We start from the raw sequence: 22569 nt of genomic DNA on the forward strand, positions 1-22569 counted from the left end.
GAATAGTGAATAATAAGGACCGTGTGTATACATGCATGTACATAAACAGAAAACTAAGTATGGATTCGAACTGTTGTTTCTGCATGTAGCAGACCCACTGGTGTACTATTCAGCCACGGAGGTTAAGACAGGATAATTTTACGTCCATCACAGCCATTGTTCGAGTGTCTGTCCTTCTATTTACTCAGTGATTGCGTGTAATATTATTTATTTTAGGTTTATCTTAACATAGGTTGTGGTGAGAAAATACAGTTAAAATATATAATATTTCTGTATCTGTTTTATTTCCTCATTTACTGAACATTGTTACTAACAGAACAGCATGGGACTCTAAGCCGCTATGAAAGTACTTGAGTCTGAGAAGGCAGGACATATGATGGAGAGGTTGACTCAGCTGAACTCAGTTCATGGGCCTCAACAGTCATTTGGTTCCTGGAGTTACTTAGTTTTGCCTCTGTAACCGTTCATTATACTTTTCAATTCCTCAGCTGTCTGTTAAACAACAACCATATTAATACAGCAACATAATATATCTCGGATTTATTGCCACATTACCAATATCACAACACTCGCTACAGATTAATAAACATGGTAGCAAAAGCTTTGCAGTAGAGCTAAGGATATTTTTCATTGCAATTCGTAAGTGGAAAAATGCGAGGTTTCCACTTAACTTATACCGTGACTAAAATTATTATTATTGTCTTCGTGAAGAAGTGCTAAACCTGAAAGGCTCATATAACACCTGGGGGCAGGAGGGAAATCAGGTTTCATCCAAGAAAAGATCCTAGGATGAATAATCTTTTCAAACTTCAAGGCGCTTCCCTTCAGGGGATGAAATTTGTAGTAATTATCACATTGCTTCTAAACTGTGCCAAAAGAGAACAATAACAACTTGACTGGTCCGAAACACAAGCACAGATAGTAGACGGATGATAAAGCTTCCACAATTCCTCGAGCTGGATGACCAACACTTGAAGTACAACAACTAACCTCCACCCAATATGAGACTAACTCGTACATTTTTCATTATTTTCTCGTGACAGGGACGAGGTGCTCTTAGCTTCTTTGAAAAACTTTTGCCAGCCAGTTTTCTCAGGGAACTTGGGACTTTTTGTCATGGAATATAATATATATCAGTTACATATATATCAGTAATGTATATATCAGTTTTATATCAGTTATTTTTCACTAGAAACATACTGATGCAAGTGATACCAAGGCTCTGGCATTAACATACCAAGTCACCAAACTTATTCATGTTCAAGTTATAGCTGACTTCACCCTTCTCATACTTCCTGTTGACATCTTCGATATACTGCAAGTTCTCCTCGAAGATTTTCTTGCGGTAGGTCTCCTCTTCTACAGTTTCATACTGCTTGTTGTATTTATCCTGTGGTAACCATTGTATTTTATTATGTGATGTTCTCTGAGACAGACTAGTAAGGTTAGGATAGATTGGCCAAGAAACAAGATAACTGTTTCCTGACGCAGGTCTTAGTCAAATGATGACCCGCTCTTGGAGCTTATGGTCATCTGATCAAGGCCTTCCACTAGCTTATCGGTCCTCCCCTTTAAAAATTAAGGTTGAGACCTGTCATCAATATTGCTAACACCAGCTTCTGTAGACCAGTAAGCCAGGAAAAGGTATCAATTTTATGAACAAAAGCACCAATGAGCGGGTCATCACATGGATAATAGACCTGTAAGCCAGGGACCCCTCAAGGGAGGTTCCTTGATGCTGGTGAGGGTCTCTTGATCTAGGGAATTGGATCTGTGCTCCAGTTCCCTGAATTGAGCCTGAATACCTTCCATCCGCCCATATACGCTATATAATCCTACGGGTTTAGCGCTCACCATGATTATAATTATATAAGTAAGCCAGAGAAAGGCCTAGCTAGCATGGAAAAAAAAGTTACACAGAAAGAAATGTATCAGATAACAGTCCATTATTCTTTTTTTTTTAATTGTATACCCAGGTAGAAACAATGGCCTTGCGTTTTAGACCAAATCTGACAAATGCATTATACGTATTATGAGAAAATCTAACTGGACATTTATCCAGTAGGTTGGTTAGTTTGTTGGGTTTAAAATCAATGTAGCGCATGAAGGTCACTAAGACTGTGTCATATATTCACTACCAGTCAAGAACCTCAAGTAGGATGAAAGTAAACTATCTGTAAACACACAGAGATATATATACCTTCCGGTGTTGACTGAATAAGAGATACGTACACTAAGAGATTCACATCACTCAGAGATACACTCCAACAAGCGTATTAACATTGAGATATATACATCCCTCGGCGTATATACACTGAGGAATACTCTTCAAGGGAATATACAATAAGAGATACACTTCAGTCATTGCATTTTCAAGTGTATATACACACTGCGGTTGACCTTTGTAACTTGTGAGTTCATTACCTTTGTAACATGTTCAGCTATGAAAACTTTGGGGCCCCAGTCCCTGGACCCATTAAGTACCTCTGTGATCTTTTGACTACCGCTCACAGGATGGGTATGGGGTGACTACCACACACAGGATGGGTATGGGGTGACTACCAATCACTGGATGGGTGTGGGGTGACTACCACCCACAGGATGGATATGGGGTGACTACCACCCACAGGATGGACATGGGGTGACTACCACCCACAGGACGGGTGTGGGGTGACTACCACCCACAGGATGGGTATGGGGTGACTACCATCCACAGGATGGGTATGGGGTGACTACCATCCACAGGATGGGTATGGGGTGACTACCGCCCACAGGATGGGTATAGAGTGACTACAACCCAGAGGATGGATATGGGGTGACTACCACTCACAGGATGGATATGGGGTGACTACCACCCACAGGATGGGTATAGAGTTACTACCACTCACAGGATGGGTATGGGGTGACTACCGCCCATAGGATGGGTATGGGGTGACTACCACCCACTGGATGGGTATGGGGTGGCTACCGCCCACAGGATGGGTATGGGGTAAATACTGCCCACAGGATGGGTATGGAGTGACTACCACCAATAGGATAGTTATGGGGTGACTACCACCCACAGGATAGGTATAGGGTTACTACTGCCCACAGGATGGGTATGGGGTGACTACCACCCACAGGATGGGTATGGGGTGACTACCGCCCAAAGGATGGGTATGGGGTGACTACCGCCCACAGGATGAGTATGGGGTGACTACCGTCCACAGGATGGGTATGGAGTGACTACCACCCACAGGATGGGAATGGGGTGACTACCACCCACAGGATGGGTAAGGGGTGATTATAGCCCACAGGATGGGTATGTGGTGACTACCGTCCACAGGATGGGTTTAGGGTGACTAACGCCCACAGGACGGGTATGGGGTAACTACCGCCCACAGGATGGGCATGGGGTGACTACCACTCACAGAATGGGTATGGAGTGACTACCGCCCACAGGATCGGTATGGGGTGACTACCACTCACAGGATGGGTATGGAGTGACTACCGCCCACAGGATGGGTATGGGGTGGCTACCACTCACAGGATGGGTATGGAGTGACTACCGCCCACAGGATGGGTATGGAGAGACTACCACCCACAGGATGGGTATGGGGTGACTACCTCCCACAGGAGGTATGGAGTGACTACCACTCACAGGATGGGTATGGGGTGACTACCACTCACAGGATGGGTATGGGGTGACTACCACCCACAGGATGGGTATGGGGTGACTAATACCCACAGGATGGGTATGGTGTGACTACCACCCACAGGGTGGGTATGGTGTGACTACCACCCAGAGGATGGGTATGGGGTGACTACCACCCACAGGATGGGTATGGGGTGACTACCACCCACAAGATGGGTATGGTTGCCCTACCACCCACAGGATGGGTATGGGGTGACTACCACCCACAGGATGCGTATGGGGTGACTACCACCCACAGAGTGGGTATGGTGTGACTACCACCCACAGGATGGGTATGGGGTGACTACTGCCCACAGGATGGGTATGGTGTGACTACTACCCACAGGATGGGTATGGCGTGACTACCGCCCACAGGATGGGTATGGGGTGACTACCGCCCACAGGATGGGTATGGTGTGACTACCGCCCAAAGGATGGGTATGGGGTGACTACAGCCCACTGGATGGGTATGGGGTGACCACCGCCCACAGGATGGGTATGGGGTGACTACCACCCACAGGATGGGTACGTGGTGACTACCGCCCACAGGATGGGTATGGTGTGACTACCACCCACAGGATGGGTATGGGGTGAGTACCACTCACAGGATGGGTATGGGGTGACTACCATCCACAGGATGGGTATGGGGTGACTACCGCCCACAGGATTGGTATGGTGTGACTACCACTCACAGGATGGGTATGGGGTGACTACCACTCACAGGATGGGTATGGGGTGACTACCATCCACAGGATGGGAATGGGGTGACTACCACCCACAGGATGGGTATGGAGTGACTACCGCCCACAGGATGGGTATGAAGTGACTACCGCCCACAGGATGGGTATGGGGTGACTACCGCCCACATATTGGGTATGGGGTGACCACCGTCCACAGGATGGGTATGGGGTGACTACCACCCACAGAATAGGTATGATGTGACTGCCACCCGCAGGTTGGGTATGGGGTGACTACCACTCACAGGATGGGTAATGGGTGACTACCGCCCACAGGATGGGTATAGGGTGACTACCGTCCACAGGATGGGTTTGGGGTGACTACCGCCCACAGGATGGGCATGGAGAGACTACCACCCACAGGATGGGTATGGGGTGACTACCTCCCACAGGAGGTATGGCGTGACTACCGCTCACAGGATGGGTATGGGGTGACTACCACTCACAGGATGGGTATGGAGTGACTACCGCCCACAGGATCGGTATGGGGTGACTACCACTCACAGGATGGGTATGGAGTGACTACCGCCCACAGGATCGGAATGAGGAGACTACCACTCAAAGGATGGGTATGGATTGACTACCGCCCACAGGATGGGTATGGGGTGACTACCACCCACAGGATGGGTATGGTGTGACTGCCACCCGCAGGTTGGGTATGGGGTGACTACCACTCACAGGATGGGTAATGGGTGACTACCGCCCACAGGATGGACTACCGTATGGGGTGACTACCGCCCACAGGATGGGCATGGAGAGACTACCACCCACAGGATGGGTATGGGGTGACTACCGCCCACAGGATGGGTATGGGGTGACTACCTACCCTCACAGGATGGGTATGGGGGACTATGCTCACAGGATGGGTATGGGGTGACTACCACTCACAGGATGGGTATGGGGTGAGTACCACCCACAGGATGGGTATGGGGTGACTAATACCCCCAGGATGGGTACGGGGTGACTACCATCCACAGGATGGGTAAGGTGTGACTACCACCCAGAGGATGGGTATGGGGTGACTATCACCCACAGGATGGGTATGGGGTGACTACAACTCACAGGATGGGTAAGGGGTGACTACCGCCCACAGGATGTGTATGGGGTGACTACCGTCCACAGGATGGGTTTGGGGTGACTACCGCCCACAGGATGGGTATGGTGTGACTACCGCCCAAAGGAAGGGTATGGGGTGACTACAGCCCACGGGATGGGTATGGGGTGACCACCGCCCACAGGGTGGGTATGGGGTGACTACCACCCACAGGATGGGTATGTGGAGACTACCGCCCACAGGATGGGTATGGTGTGACTACCACCCACAGGATGGGTATGGGGTGACTACCACTCAAAGAATGGGTATTGGGTGACTACCATCCACAGGATGGGCATGGGGTGACTACCACCCACAGGATTGGTATGGGGTGACTACCACTCACAGGATGGGTATGGGGTGACTACCACTCACAGGATGGGTATGGGGTGACTACCACTCACAGGATGGGTATGGAGTGACTACCATCCACAGGATGGGTATGGGGTGACTACCACCCACAGGATGGGTATGGGGTGACTACCGCCCACAGGATGGGTATGGGGTGACTACCACTCAAAGGATGGGTATGGGGTGACTACCACCCACAGGATGGGTATGGGGTGACTACCGCCCACAGGATTGGTATGGGGTGACTACCACTCACAGGATGGGTAATGGGTGACTACCGCCCACAGGATGGGTATAGGGTGACTACCGTCCACAGGATGGGTTTGGGGTGACTACCGCCCACAGGATGGGCATGGAAAGACTACCACCCACAGGATGGGTATGGGGAGACTACCACTCACAGGATGGGTATGGAGTGACTACCGCCCACAGGATCGGTATGGGGAGACTACCACTCACAAGATGGGTATGGATTGACTACCGCCCACAGGATGGGCATGGAGAGACTACCACCCACAGGATGGGTATGGGGTGACTACCTCCCACAGGAGGTATGGAGTGACTACCGCTCACAGGATGGGTATGGGGTGACTACCACTCACAGGATGGGTATGGGGTGACTACCACCCATAGGATGGGTATGGGGTGACTAATACCCACAGGATGGGTATGGGGTGACTACCACCCACAGGAAGGGTATGGTGTGACTACCACCCAGAGGATGGGTATGGGGTGACTACCACCCACAGGATGGGTATGGGGTGACTACAACTCACAGGATGGGTAAGGGGTGACTACAGCCCACAGGATGTGTATGGGGTGACTACCGTCCACAGGATGGGTTTGGGGTGACTACCGCCCACAGGACGGGTATGGGGTGACTACCGCCCACAGGATGGGTATGGGGTGACTACCACTCACAGGATGGGTATGGAGTGACTACCGCCCACAGGATGGGTATGGTGTGACTACCGCCCAAAGGATGGGTATGGGGTGACTACAGCCCACGGGATGGGTATGGGGAGACTACCACCCACAGGATGGGTATGTGGTGACTACCGCCCACAGGATGGGTATGGTGTGACTACCACCCACAGGATGGGTATGGGGTGACTACTACTCACAGGATGGGTATGGGGTGACTACCATCCACAGGATGGGTATGGGGTGACTACCGCCCACAGGATTGGTATGGGGTGACTACCACTCACAGGATGGGTATGGGGTGACTACCACTCACAGGATGGGTATGGGGTGACTACCACTCACAGGATGGGTATGGAGTGACTACCATCCACAGGATGGGTATGGGGTGACTACCACCCACAGGATGGGTATGGGGTGACTACCGCCCACAGGATGGGTATGGGGTGACTACCACTCACAGGATGGGTATGGGGTGACTACCACCCACGGGATGGGACCCACAGGATGGTGACTATGGGGGGGGTGACTACACAGGATGGGTATTGTGACTACCGTCCACAGGATGGGTATGGGGTGACTCACAGGATGGGTAATGGGTGACTACCGCCCACAGGATGGGTGACTATGGGGTGACTACCGCCCACAGGATGGGTTGACTATGGGGTGACTACCGCCCACAGGATGGGTATGGGGTGACTACCACTCACAGGATGGGTATGGGGTGTCCACAGGATGGGTATGGGGTGACTAACACTCAGAGGATGGGTATGGAGTGACTACCATCCACAGGATGGGTATGGGGTGACCACCACCCACAGGATGGGTATGGGGTGACTACCGCCCACAGGATGGGTATGGGGTGACTACCACCCACAGGATGGGTATGGGGTGACTACTACCCACAGGATGGGTATGGGGTGACTACCACCCACAGAGTGGGTATGATGTGACTACCACCCACAGGATGGGTATGGTGTAACTACCACCCACAGGATGGGTATGGGGTGACTACTGCCCACAGAATGGGTATGGTGTGACTACTACCCACAGGATGGGTATGGGGTGACTACCGCCCACAGGATGTGTATGTGGTGACTACTGCCTACAGGATGGGTATCGGGTGACTACCGCCCACCGGATTAGTATGGGGAGACTACCGCTCACAGGATGGGTATCATGTGACTACTACCCACAGGATGGGTATGGGGTGACTACCGCCCACAGGATGGGTATGGGGTGACTACCTCCCAGAGGATGGGTATCATGCGACTACCACTCACATGATGGGTATGGGGTGACTACTTCCCACATGTTGGGTATGGGGTGACTACAACCCACAGGATGGGTATGGGGTGACTACCGCCCACAGGATGTGTATGTGGTGACTACCGCCCACAGGATGGGTATGGTGTGACTACCGCCCACAGGATGGGTATGGGGTGACTACCACCCACAGGATGGGTTTGATGTGACTGCCACCCTCAGGATGGGTATGGGGTGAATACCACCCACAGGATGGGTATGGGGTGAATACCACCCACAGGATGGGTATGGGGTGACTATCGCCCACAGGATGGGTATGGTGTGACTACCGCCCAAAGGATGGGTATGGGGTGACTACAGCCCACAGGATGGGTATGGGATGACCACCGCCCACAGGATGGGTATGGGGTGACTACCACCCACAGGATGGGTATGTGGTGACTACCGCCCACAGGATGGGTATGGTGTGACTACCACCCACAGGATGGGTATGGGGTGACTACTACTCACAGGATGGGTATTGGGTGACTACCATCCATAGGATGGGTATGGGGTGACTACCGCTCACAGGATTGGTATGGGGTGACTACCACTCACAGGATGGGTATGGGTGACTACTGCCCACAGGATGTGTATGGGGTGACTACCACCCACAGGATGGGTATGGGGTGACTATTACCCACAGTTTGGGTATGGGGTGACTACCGTCCACAGGATTTGTATGGGTTGGATATGGGGTGACTACCGCCTATAGGATGGGAATGGGTGACTACCGCCCACAGGATGGGTATGGGTGACTACCGCCCACAAGATGGGAATGGGTGACTACCGCCCACAGGACGGGTATGGGTGACTACCGCCCACAAGATGGGTATGGTGTAATTACCGCCTACAGGATGGGTAAGGGGTGACTACCACTCACAGGATGGGTATGGGGTGACTACCACTCACAGGATGGGTATGGGGTGACTACCACTCACAGGATGGGTATGGGGTGACTTCTGCCCACAGGATGGGTATGGGGTGACTACCGCCCACAGGATGGATATGGGGTGACTACCGCCCACAGGATGGGTATGGGTGACTACCGCCCACAGGATGGGTATGGGTGACTACCACCCACAGGATGGGTATTGGGTGACTACCGCCCACAGGATGGGTATGGGGTGACTACCGCCCACAGGATGGGTATGGGTGACTACCACCCACAGGATGGGTATAGGTGACTACCACCCACAGGATGGGTATGGGTGACTACCATCCACAGGATGGGTATGGGTGACTACCGCCCACAGGATGGGTATGGAGTGACTACCACCCACAGGATGGGTATGGGTAACTACCACCCACAGGATGGGTATGGGTGACTACCGCCCACAGGATGGGTATGGGGTGACTACCGCCCACAGGATGGGTATGGGTAACTACCACCCACAGGATGGGTATGGGTGACTACTGCCCACAGGATGGGCATGGGTAACTACCGCCCACAGGATAGGTATGGGGTGACTACCACCCACAGGATGGGTATGGGGTGACTACCCCCCACAGGATGGGTATGGGTGACTACCGCCCACAGGATGGGTATGGGGTGACTACCACCCACAGGATGGGTATGGGTGACTACCGCCCACAGGATGGGTATGGGTGACTACCGCCCACAGGATGGGTATGGGGTGACTACCGCCCACAGGATGGGTATGGGTGACTACCACCCACAGGATGGGTATGGGTGACTACCACCCACAGGATGGGTATGGGTGACTACCGCCCACAGGATGGGTATGGGGTGACTACCACCCACAGGATGGGTATGGGTGACTACCACCCACAGGATGGGTATGGGTGACTACCACCCACAGGATGGGTATGGGTGACTACCACCCACAGGATGGGTATGGGTTACTACCGCCTACAGGATGGGTATGGGTGACTACAGCCCACAGGATGGGTATGGGTGACTACCGCCTACAGGATGGGTATGGGTGACTACAGCCCACAGGATAGGTATGGGTAACTACCGCCCACAGGATGGGTATAGGTGACTACCACTCACAGGATGGGTATGGGTGACTACCACCCACAGGATGGGTATGGGGTGACTACCACCCACAGGAAGGGTATGGGTGACTACCACTCACAGGATGGGTATGGGTGACTACCACCCACAGGATTGGTATGGGGTGACTACCACCCACAGGATGAGTATGGGTGACTACCGCCCACAGGATGGGTATGGGTGACTACCACCCACAGGATGGGTATGGGTGACTACCACCCACAGGATGGGTATGGGTGACTACCACCCACAGGATGGGTATGGGTGACTACCACTCACAGGATGGGTATGGGTGACTACCACCCACAGGATGAGTATGGGTGACTACCACAAACAGGATGGGTATGGGTGACTACCACCCACAGGATGGGTATGGGTGACTACCACTCACAGGATGGGTATGGGTGACTACCACCCACAGGATGAGTGTGGGTGACTACCACCCACAGGATGGGTATGGGTGACTACCACCCACAGGATGGGTATGGGTGACTACCACCCACAGGATGGGTATGGGTGACTACCACCCACAGGATGGGTATGGGGTGGATAATAAACATATTAAACTAATGAATTATTTTAGACAAATGATTAATAAATTATAATTTAGTTATAACTCTATATTGTTTGTGAGTCTTATTTAAGGAGAATATATTAAATATTAAATTTTAAATATTAGAGAATTATTTAAGAATTCCTCAAAATATATTCATAAATTAATTTGCAATATAAAAACAATAAAATATTTATTAATGAAGAATTATTTAAGACATAAAGAACAATTATTAAAGATTTATAACAATTATTTTAGAAGTATTTATGAATCATTTTAGAATTTACTGTGAATGATTCAAGAATTATTTAAGAATTGCTTATGAATCATATAAAAATAATTTAAGAATGTTATAAAAATAATTTAAGAATGGTATAAAAATAATTTAAGAATGGTATAAAAATAATTTAAGAATGGTATAAAAATAATTTAAGAATGGTATAAAATAATTTAAGAATGGTATAAAAATAATTTAAGAATGGTATAAAAATAATTTAAGAATGGTATAAAAATAATTTAAGAATGGTATAAAAATAATTTAAGAATGGTATAAAAATAATTTAAGAATGGTATAAAAATAATTTAAGAATGGTATAAAAATAATTTAAGAATGGTATAAAAATAATTTAAGAATGGTATAAAAATAATTTAAGAATGGTATAAAATAATTTAAGAATGGTATAAAAATAATTTAAGAATGGTATAAAAATAATTTAAGAATGGTATAAAAATAATTTAAGAATGGTATAAAAATAATTTAAGAATGGTATAAAAATAATTTAAGAATGGTATAAAATAATTTAAGAATGGTATAAAAATAATTTAAGAATGGTATAAAAATAATTTAAGAATGGTATAAAAATAATTTAAGAATGGTATAAAAATAATTTAAGAATGGTATAAAATAATTTAAGAATGGTATAAAAATAATTTAAGAAGGTTATAAAATAATTTAAGAATGGTTTAAAAATAATTTAAGAATGGTATAAAAATAATTTAAGAATGGTATAAAAATAATTTAAGAATGGTATAAAAATAATTTAAGAATGGTATAAAATAATTTAAGAATGGAATAAAAATAATTTAAGAATGGTATAAAATAATTTAAGAATGGTATAAAAATAATTTAAGAATGGTATAAAATAATTTAAGAATGGTATAAAAATAATTTAAGAATGGTATAAAATAATTCAAGAATGGTATAAAAATAATTTAAGAATGGTATAAAAATAATTTAAGAATGGTATAAAAATAATTTAAGAATGGTATAAAAATAATTTAAGAATGGTATAAAATAATTTAAGAATGGTATAAAATAATTTAAGAATGGTATAAAATAATTTAAGAATGGTATAAAAATAATTTAAGAATGGTATAAAAATCGTTTTATAACTATTATTAATTAAAAAAAATATTTAAGAATAATTACAAAAAAATAAGAATTATTATGGAACTATTTAAGATTATTAAATAAGTGATTAAGAATTAATTAGACTTAATTACATAAGACTTATGTAAGTGGCGGCCCGGGCCTTTTGTAAGTGGCGGCCCGGGCCTTTTGTAAGTGGCGGCCCGGGCCTTTTGTAAGTGGCGGCCCGGGCCTTTTGTAAGTGGCGGCCCGGGCCTTTTGTAAGTGGCGGCCCGGGCCTTTTGTAAGTGGCGGCCCGGGCCTTTTGTAAGTGGCGGCCCGGGCCTTTTGTAAGTGGCGGCCCGGGCCTTTTGTAAGTGGCGGCCCGGGCCTTTTGTAAGTGGCGGCCCGGGCCTTTTGTAAGTGGCGGCCCGGGCCTTTTGTAAGTGGCGGCCCGGGCCTTTTGTAAGTGGCGGCCCGGGCCTTTTGTAAGTGGCGGCCCGGGCCTTTTGTAAGTGGCGGCCCGGGCCTTTTGTAAGTGGCGGCCCGGGCCTTTTGTAAGTGGCGGCCCGGGCCTTTTGTAAGTGGTGGCCCGGGCCTTTTGTAAGTGGCGGCCCGGGCCTTTTGTAAGTGGTGGCCCGGGCCTTTTGTAAGTGGTGGCCCGGGCCTTTTGTAAGTGGCGGCCCGGGCCTTTTGTAAGTGGCGGCCCGGGCCTTTTGTAAGTGGCGGCCCGGGCCTTTTGTAAGTGGCGGCCCGGGCCTTTTGTAAGTGGTGGCCCGGCCTTTTGTAAGTGGCGGCCCGGGCCTTTTGTAAGTGGCGGTCCGGGCCTTTTGTAAGTGTTGGCCCGGGCCTTTTGTAAGTGGCTGTCCGGGCCTTTTGTAAGTGGCGGCCCGGGCCTTTTGTAAGTGGTGGCCCGGGCCTTTTGTAAGTGGCCTTTTTTGCCGGGCCTTTTGTAAGTGGCGGCCCGGGCCTTTTGTAAGTGGTGGCTTGGGCCTTTTGTAAGTGGCGGCCCTGGCCTTTTGTAAGTGGCGGCCCGGGCCTTTTGTAAGTGGCGGCCCGGGCCTTTTGTAAGTGGTGGCCCTGGCCTTTTGTAAGTGGTGGCCCGGGCCTTTTGTAAGTGGCGGCCCGGGCCTTTTGTAAGTGGTGGCCCGGGCCTTTTGTAAGTGGTGGCTCGGGCCTTTTGTAAGTGGTGGCTCGGGCCTTTTGTAAGTGGTGGCCCGGGCCTTTTGTAAGTGGTGGCCCGGGCCTTTTGTAAGTGGCGGCCCGGGCCTTTTGTAAGTGGCGGCCGGGGCCTTTTGTAAGTGGTGGCCCGGGCCTTTTGTAAGTGGTGGCCCAGGCCTTTTGTAAGTGGCGGCCCGGGCCTTTTGTAAGTGGTTGCCCGGGCCTTTTGTAAGTGGCGGCCCGGGCCTTTTGTAAGTGGCGGCCCGGGCCGTTTGTGAGGGGTGGCCCGGGCCTTTTGTAAGTGGCGTCCCGGGCCTTTTGTAAGTGGCGGCCCGGGCCTTTTGTAAGTGGCGGCCCGGGCCTTTTGTAAGTGGTGGCCCGGGCCTTTTGTAAGTGGTGGCCCGGGCCTTTTGTAAGTGGCGGCCCGGGCCTTTTGTAAGTGGTGGCCCGGGCCTTTTGTAAGTGGCGGCCCGGGCCTTTTGTAAGTGGCGGCCCGGGCCTTTTGTAAGTGGCGGCCCGGGCCTTTTGTAAGTGGCGGCCCGGGCCTTTTGTAAGTGGCGGCCCGGGCCTTTTGTAAGTGGCGGCCCGGGCCTTTTGTAAGTGGCGGCCCGGGCCTTTTGTAAGTGGCGGCCCGGGCCTTTTGTAAGTAGTGGCCCGGGCCTTTTGTAAGTGGTGGCCCGGGCGTTTTGTAAGTGGCGGCCCGGGCCCGGGCCTTTTGTAAGTGGCTTTTGTAAGTGGGCCCGGGCCTTTTGTAAGTGGCGGCCCTGGCCTTTTGTAAGTGGCGGCCCGGGCCTTTTGTAAGTAGTGGCCCGGGCCTTTTGTAAGTGGCATTTGTAAGTGGCGGCCCGGGCCTTTTGTAAGTGGTGGCCCGGGCCTTTTGTAAGTGGCGGCCCGGGCCTTTTGTAAGTGGTGGCCCGGGCCTTTTGTAAGTGGCGGCCCGGGCCTTTTGTAAGTGGTGGCCCGGGCCTTTTGTAAGTGGCGGCCCGGGCCTTTTGTAAGTGGCCTTTTGTAAGTGGTGGCCCGGGCCTTTTGTAAGTGGTGGCCCGGGCCTTTTGTAAGTGGCGGCCCGGGCCTTTTGTAAGTGGCGGCCCGGGCCTTTTGTAAGTGGCGGCCCGGGCCTTTTGTAAGTGGCGGCCCGGTCCTTTTGTAAGTGGCGGCCCTGGCTTTTTGTAAGTGGCGGCCCGGGCCTTTTGTAAGTATTGGCTCGGGCCTTTTGTAAGTGGAGGCCCTGGCCTTTTGTAAGTGGCGGCCCGGGCCTTTTGTAAGTAGTGGCCCGGGCCTTTTGTAAGTGGTGGCCCGGGCGTTTTGTAAGTGGTGGCCAAGGCCTTTTGTAAGTGGTGGCCCGGGCCTTTTGTAAGTGGCGGCCCGGGCCTTTTGTAAGTGGCTGACCGGGCCTTTTGTAAGTGGCGGCCCGGGCCTTTTGTAAGTGGTGGCCCGGGCCTTTTGTAAGTGGCGGCCCGGGCCTTTTGTAAGTGGTGGCCCGGGCCTTTTGTAAGTGGTGGCCCGGGCCTTTTGTAAGTGGTGGCCCGGGCCTTTTGTAAGTGGTGGCCCGGGCCTTTTGTAAGTGGTGGCCCGGGCCTTTTGTAAGTGGTGGCCCGGGCCTTTTGTAAGTGGTGGCCCGGGCCTTTTGTAAGTGGCGGCCCGGGCCTTTTGTAAGTGGTGGCCCGGGCCTTTTGTAAGTGGCGGCCCGGGCCTTTTGTAAGTGGCGGCCCGGGCCTTTTGTAAGTGGCGGCCCGGGCCTTTTGTAAGTGGTGGCCCGGGCCTTTTGTAAGTGGTGGCCCGGGCCTTTTGTAAGTGGCGGCCCGGGCCTTTTGTAAGTATTGGCTCGGGCCTTTTGTAAGTGGTGGCCCTGGCCTTTTGTAAGTGGTGGCCCGGGCCTTTTGTAAGTGGTGGCCCGGGCCTTTTGTAAGTGGCGGCCCGGGCCTTTTGTAAGTGGCGGCCCGGGCCTTTTGTAAGTGGCGGCCCGGGCCTTTTGTAAGTGGCGGCCCGGGCCTTTTGTAAGTGGTGGCCCGGGCCTTTTGTAAGTGGTGGCCCGGGCCTTTTGTAAGTGGTGGCCCGGGCCTTTTGTAAGTGGTGGCCCGGGCCTTTTGTAAGTGGTGGCCCGGGCCTTTTGTAAGTGGTGGCCCGGGCCTTTTGTAAGTGGTGGCCCAGGGCCCGGGCCTTTTGTAAGTGGTGGCCCGGGCCGGGCTCAGGCGCTACCCTGCCGTAGAAGGGCTGGGCATGGTGTCGATCAGACTTATGTAGGTTCCAAGCATGAGTCTAGTGTTAAAATGGAGATGATATTATTATTATTATTATTATTATTATTTTGTTAATTATTATCACCATCAACATCATGAGGAAGCACTATATCCGTAGGGAACGTTATAATTACCTTGAATTCCTGCCAGGACATCCCAGCAAAGACGAGCCCCAGCGAACACAATAACAACAATATTGCTACCTTCATCTGGAAGAAAAATATGAATTAACATGACTAATGGTAAATTCGCTATACCACTCAGATGATTATTTAATGCATATTTACATATAGTTACACAAAATTTTGGTTATTGAAAAGCAAGAAGAAAGGTGAAAGTGAACTGATGCAACCCCTGAATGGGTTGCAATGTATATTATGTATATATATTATACGTATATTACCTTTTCATATAATTTTATATTGCTTATATTTGCGATAATAGCTAAATCGTGAATATATTGCTTTATATTATTATTTGACTTAGTTATGTTGTTAGGTAGGATGTACCATATTATGTGTTCAGTTCAAGTCTTGATTGTCTAACTACTGTAATTATCGCTTGTGGCTCGTTACTCTGCCAGCTTCTGTTGCTACGCAGCAACCGTCCACGGAACTATCACGTGATCGAGGAGGGGTGTCCACACCTCGCCTGAAGTCTGGTCTAGACTCTCTTGGTGGTTGGACGTATTCCTGACAAGTGCCTAAATCTCCCATATTGGCTCTTGTTGGAAGATCGTCTCTGTCTCATTATTATTCTTGTTAGTTCTGGAGACTCTGTTCACAGAACTTTGGATAGACTTAGTGATTTTCGACGTTGTACTGAGGTTGTGTGTCGCTTAGACACTCTGAGTAACTCAGGTCCTGAGCTGTAGCTTCTGACCTAATTTGTACTGGTATCTGTGTATTATCAGAGTCGGGTGATTTTCTTATGCTGAACTTAGATTCAGTAGTATGGGATGGTATGATGGTCCCTACTTAGAGTCGTTATATTATCTCCTTGTTCCTGATTCTGTGTCGCAGTTGCTTGTTATATTGCTATTGGGCTTAGCATTCTTTTTATTGTTCAAGCAGACTGTTCTGATTGCCAGTTGGTCAAGAAGTTAGTTTATTTGTGGACTTTGTCAGTCACTTGTTTAAGTCTAGTCAGAGTCGTGAGACATTGCAAACTACTTGGAGCACTTACACACTTACACATAATTATTTGTAATATCTTATTAAATGTTAATGTACCAGACGGTACTTAAGAATTATAAATGTAATATGTGCTTTCAGCACAATAATATTGTACACGAGAGAAGTGATTAATATTATTTTGATTACTGTGATTAATTTAATTTAATTTAATTTGATATACGCCTAGACAACTTAATAAATTGATTAAATTTTAATTTCTCTAGTTAGTAGCCTACCAGTTGTAATCCTGAAGCACTAATAATTCATACTGAATTCTAATGGATAATTGGACACGGATACTGACTAATTGTTACGAAAACCCAGTAACAGGCTGGATGCTAGAAGGGCAGTCCTTTCTAGTATTCACTGGAGATCTCTAAGCTTTTAGAATCGCATTTTTTGTAACATGAACATAGACAAGAGTAAGGTGGTGAGGGTATCAAATGATTTAGGTAAAGAAAAACTGGATATCACATTGGAGTGAGAGAGTATGGAAGAATTGAATGTTTTCGGATATTTGGGAGTTGATATGTCAGCAGATGGGTTTATGAAGGATGAGGTTAACCATAGAACTGATGAAGGAAAAAAGGTGAGTGGTGCTTTGAGGTATCTGTGGAGACAAAAAACGTTATCCACGGAGGCAAAGAAGGGAATGTACGAGAATATAATAGTGGTACCAACACCCTTGTATGGGTGTGAAGCATCAGCTGTAAATGATGCAGCGAGGAGGCGGCTGCAGGTACTGGAGATGTTCTGTCTAAGAGCAATGTGTCGTGTAAATATTATGCAGAGAATTCGTTGTGTAGAAATTAAGTAGTGTGGAGTTATTAAAAGTATTAGTCAGAGGACTGAAGAAGGGTTCTTGAGGTAGTTTGGTCATTTAGAGAGGATGTAATAAAGTATAACGACTTGGAGAGCGTATAAATCTGTAGGGGGACGAAGGCGGGGTAGGGTTCGTCCTCGAAAATGTTGGAGGGAGGGGGTAAAGGAGGTGTTGAGGGCGAGGGGCTTGGACTTCCAGCAAGCATGCGTGTGTTAGATAGGAGTGAACAGAGACGAATGGTTTTTGGGACCTGACGAGCTGTTGTAGTGTGAAGGGATTCAGGGATAACGGTTAGCCGGATTTGAGTCCTGGAAGCAGGAATTACAATGCCTGCACTTTAAAGGAGGGGTTTGGGATATTGGTTCTTTAGAGTAACATCCGAACTGTCTTATCTGAGCGTCTCTTCAAAGACAGTGATTATATACGAATAATTGTGAAAGTGTTGAACGATGATTGGAGTTTTTTTCCCTTCTTTTTGGTCACTCTGTCTCGGTCTAAACTGTTTAGGTTATAACCTGGGATCCATATTTCGTTGTCAGAGTGGGCCTTTATGTGGGTCTCTGTGAAAGCTGCAAGCATTGCATTTGACTCTGTGAGCAGTCCACTGATGAAAGGCATTTTGTTGATGGTTGCTGGCTTTAGATCCTGTATATTTGCAAAGATAAATGTCGTCGTACTGATGGTACGTGGGGGGTATCTTCGTTTGCTGGCACTAATATCTATTGTTTTGGAGGGGGGCCACTGATTGTGCCTGCGCTTCAGAAGTGATTTGAGTTGGTGTAAGATTTCTCTCATTTCTTTCCAGCTTTTTTTTTCCTTCCTGGCACTAAAATATCTGTCTCTGGAGTGGTTGTGGCTATCCTGGTTTGTTTTCCATAGTCTGAGTGATCTGCATCTTCCTGCCCCCTTGAGGTGGTGTGCCTGACAATATATGTTGTAGCATTCTTTCCTGGACTGAAGAGTGGCATTTCAGGGTGAAAAAATTACACGAAGGAGAGTACCCAAGGCATAGAATTTGCCTAGATTTCATTTCTGTTTGCCATGGTTTTTCGTGGCTACATTCCCTACTGGTACATTTCTTTTATGACTGCCCAATATCTATAGCACCAGTACTAACAATGGTGCCTCCACCAGTGTTTGCTGGTAGTGTATCTACACTATTTCTCGAGCATCATCCCCTTGTTTGCCATCTCCAGTGGTATTGTTATTTTGTAACTTGGTGTTCTGCATATCTTTGTTTATACCTGTTTCCTCAGCACCAGGACCCCTGTCCCCCTCCGGCGCACTGGTTTTCATTTCTTTATTCTTACAGTTAATGTACTCTAAGACAGCGCCAGCACCAGGGATGACAACAACATCTGGTCCACATTTTGTATTTTCCCGACTGATATACAGCTCAGATGAAAATTCATACATATGTGAGCTATTAAATCTCTGCAACAAATTCATAAATATTGGAGTTAAAAGACTGAAAATACACTTGATCTCATCTTCACTAATAATGATGACTTGGTATGAAATAATAGACGTAGAGTTATGTATGCGCCGGGCTTCTGTCCAGCATAAGATCAGCAGTGACGGTGCCTTCACCAAATTGAACTTCAATAACAAAAGCATACAGTGGGACCAGTTTTTTCATGTCCTAAATGAAACAAGCTGGGAAGATATCCTAAATAATACAGATCCGATTTTTAGCCTAGAATTAATTCTATGACACTTGAGGTATGCTGAAGTGCCACAGAAGATGTAAACTAGAAAGAGACGCTCCTTATACAGGGGAAGGCAAAGCATCACAGAGCTGCTAAAAGGGGTCAGTACATCTGAAATACAAAAGATGGCATTTGTTAGAGAAATAGCAAATATCAAAAATACGCTTAAGGAATCACACACGAAACATGAAACATAGGGAGAACTTAAAGTTATAGATGAAAAAAAAAAAAAAAAAAAAAAACTTTTTCCTTGTGCCAAATCTAGGGCAAAAACCACATCCAGTATGGGACCCCTGCTTAAAAGAGATGGGACTTCCACATAGGTAGCAAAGAAATGAGTGAGATACTGAAGTCCCAATATGACTCAGTGTTTAGTGAGCTGTTAATCAGGGTAAGGATCGACAATCTAAATAAATTTTTATAACTGTTACTCAAAATCTGGTTAAATAAAAATTTTCTGATATTATTCTAACACAACAAGATTTCGAAAAATTAATAAATGACATGCCCATGCATTCTGGCCCAGGCCAGACTTGTTGAACTCGGTTTTCATCAAAAGCTGCAAGAAACCCCTTTCACGTGCTTTATGGAGAGGGAGAATGGATACAGGGGTTATCCCACAGTCACTAAAAGCAACAGACAGCTCCACTTCACAAAGGTAGCAGTAACGCAGTTGTAAAGAATTGCAGACTGATAGCACTAATCTCCCACAAAAATATTTGAAGGGGTTCTAAGAAGCAAGATCGCCACCCACTTAGATACTCATCAGTTGCACAACCCAGGGCAGCATGGGTTTACAGCAGGTCGCTCCTGCCTAACCCAACTACTGCACCATTGTCACATGGTTTTGGATGTTCTCGAAGAAAAACAAAATGCCGATGTAGTATACACTGACACTGCGAGTCTTCAACAATTGTGGTCATGGTGTATCAGTAGGTTTATTGTTTCTTTTTTATTAGAATAATAATAATGGTGTAATAGTACACAAACTGCGTGATTGTGGAAAATTACATTTATCTGGACATAACATAAGGTACATACCAGTAAATGGTAACAAAGATAATTATTATTTATCAAAGTTACATAGACAAGTAGGAATTTGGGACACCTACGTCGCAAAAAATGTCTCCCTTCGATACCTACCACTGTCATAACCACAAGTTGCTCTGGACCCATTAATTACAAATAAAATATGTATCACAAGGAATGCTGGTAAATATATAAATTTGTGGACTGTATATTAAAAATAATAAATGATTATATATATACAATTTACATAACAGAAGGAGAATATATCTTAATGTCACTCACCAATTTGACTGGAGATTAAGGTGTATCATACTCAGAAAACCTCACTGTCTATACATGACAATAACACTGGCCAGAGTTAAACATAAACAGACTTATCTGAGGTTCCTGGAGCTGTCTTGTCCAGTCGCCTGATATCTCAAGTTATGCAGGAATGTATATCGGCTCCTATTTGAGAGGTGTCAGCCCAATTTTAACCTCTAGAGCACGAAAATTCTTCCCATTATTCACTAACGTTTGTGTTGACCAGTTCAAACATGTCAAGTGTCTTCTGCGCAGGCGCAGAATTTCCAATTTTTTATAACATAAATTTTATTAAATACAGTATGGCCATCTATTTACATATAACTACTATATTTCTGGAAAATATATACAGTATTTTCCACAGTGATATAGAAATAACAGGAAAAATGGGTAGATGCATCTATAACTTCCTGACAAATAGAACACAAAGAGTGAGTGTATACATAGTAGAATCAGAGGTGTAAAGCTCAGTTCCACAACGTATAGTACTCGATTTCATCCTGTTTTTCATCCTCATATCTGACACAGACAGATGTAAGCCACAGCACCGTGTTCTCCTTTGTGGTTGACACCTGAATGTGCATAACAGTGTCATCTATGATAATAACATCTTTATTCACTACAAGTACATGTACATGGTATACAGGCCTAGCTGACGTCAACGATGTACTATTATATAGAAAGCCCCTTGTTATGCAGAGCATTTCAGGCAAATTAGGTCCTCGTCCCAGGATGCGACCCACACAATTCGACTAATACCCAGGTACCCATTGATGGGTGAACATAGACAACCGGTGTAAAAAAACATGCCCAATGTTTTTACCCGCACTGGGAATCGAACGCAGACCCTCGCCGTGTGAAGCGAGGGCTTTAGCGATCGAGCCACGGGGCACCGTAGACACCGTAGACACTGCAACTCTCCAAGTAGACATCAACCAAATCTTTAAATGAGCAAATTTCAATTACTCCGCTATGGAAAACTTGAGGAAATTAAAACTGTATCAGAGAACAAAACAAATTCCAACCACACAATAGAGCAAAAAACTAATGTGAAGGACCTGGGAGTGATAATGTCAGAGAATCTCACTTTCAAATATCACAACACTGTATATACCACATCTCCTAGGCAAATTATAGGAAGGATAATGAGAACCTTCAAAATTAGAGATGTAAAGCCAATGATGATTCTCTTAAGAACATAAGAACATAAGAACGAAGGAACACTGCAGAAGGCCTACTGGCCCATGTGAGGCAGGTCCAAGTCTCCTACCGGCTTAAGCCAATGCACCCAACCTAGTCAGGTCAGGTCACGATGGAAATATAAACACAAATGCAGTATAATGTGATCCTTTATTGACAACGTTTCACCCACACAGTGGGCTTTTTCAAGTCACACACGGATCTACCTGGGGTTGGAAGGTACGGGAGTATTTATAGTTCAGAATGTTGAGGTCAGGTGGAGAATGCTGCTTCTGATGATCTACCGGGTGGGGTTATAGAGTCTTGGGTAGCTAGGCGGGGATATTGGACAAGTTGTGAGTAGACCTTCTGCAGTGTTCTATGTTCTTATGTGGGATAGCGATGAAGAAGTTTCTTGGCGAGTGGTTCAGCTATGTTATAGAAGCCATTGTTCTGGTTGAAATTGTTGGTTATAGAGATAAACGATGATTCCAGGATTCTTCTGTATTGAGTGTTGTCTTCTGTGGCTATAAGTCTTGAGTTTCTGTAGTTAATTAAATGGTTGTGTGAATTGCGATGTTGTACACAGGCATTCCTTGTATCGTCAGTCCTGCTTGTATATTGGTGTTCTGAAATACGTGTTTGGAGGTCTCTTGATGTTTCGCCCACATATAATTTGTTGCAGTCATTACAAGGGATTATGTATACCCCTCCATCCTCTGCAGGGGTATACATAATCCCTTGTAATGACTGCAACAAATTATATGTGGGCGAAACATCAAGAGACCTCCAAACACGTATTTCAGAACACCAATATGCAAGCAGGACTGACGATACAAGGAATGCCTGTGTACAACATCGCAATTCACACAACCATTTAATTAACTACAGAAACTCAAGACTTATAGCCACAGAAGACAACACTCAATACAGAAGAATCCTGGAA

At 47.0% G+C, this 22569-nt stretch overlaps 1 protein-coding gene across 1 annotated transcript in view; it reads right to left on the bottom strand.

Annotated features, from left to right (window-relative positions):
- Positions 1–265: 265 nt before the first annotated feature.
- LOC128696866 (digestive cysteine proteinase 2) overlaps positions 266–22569 on the bottom strand; it is a 36378-nt gene continuing 14074 nt past the window's right edge. The window contains exons 3-5 of the mRNA XM_070096222.1: positions 15540–15614; positions 1238–1390; positions 266–492 (exon numbers count right to left, since the gene is read on the bottom strand). Coding sequence (XP_069952323.1) covers positions 439–492; positions 1238–1390; positions 15540–15614 — 282 coding nt within the window. The 3' untranslated portion in view covers positions 266–438. The remainder of the gene's footprint in view (positions 493–1237; positions 1391–15539; positions 15615–22569) is intronic.

Source organism: Cherax quadricarinatus, chromosome 52, assembly GCF_038502225.1.
Source record: "Cherax quadricarinatus isolate ZL_2023a chromosome 52, ASM3850222v1, whole genome shotgun sequence".
Taxonomy (NCBI): Eukaryota; Metazoa; Arthropoda; class Malacostraca; order Decapoda; family Parastacidae; genus Cherax; species Cherax quadricarinatus.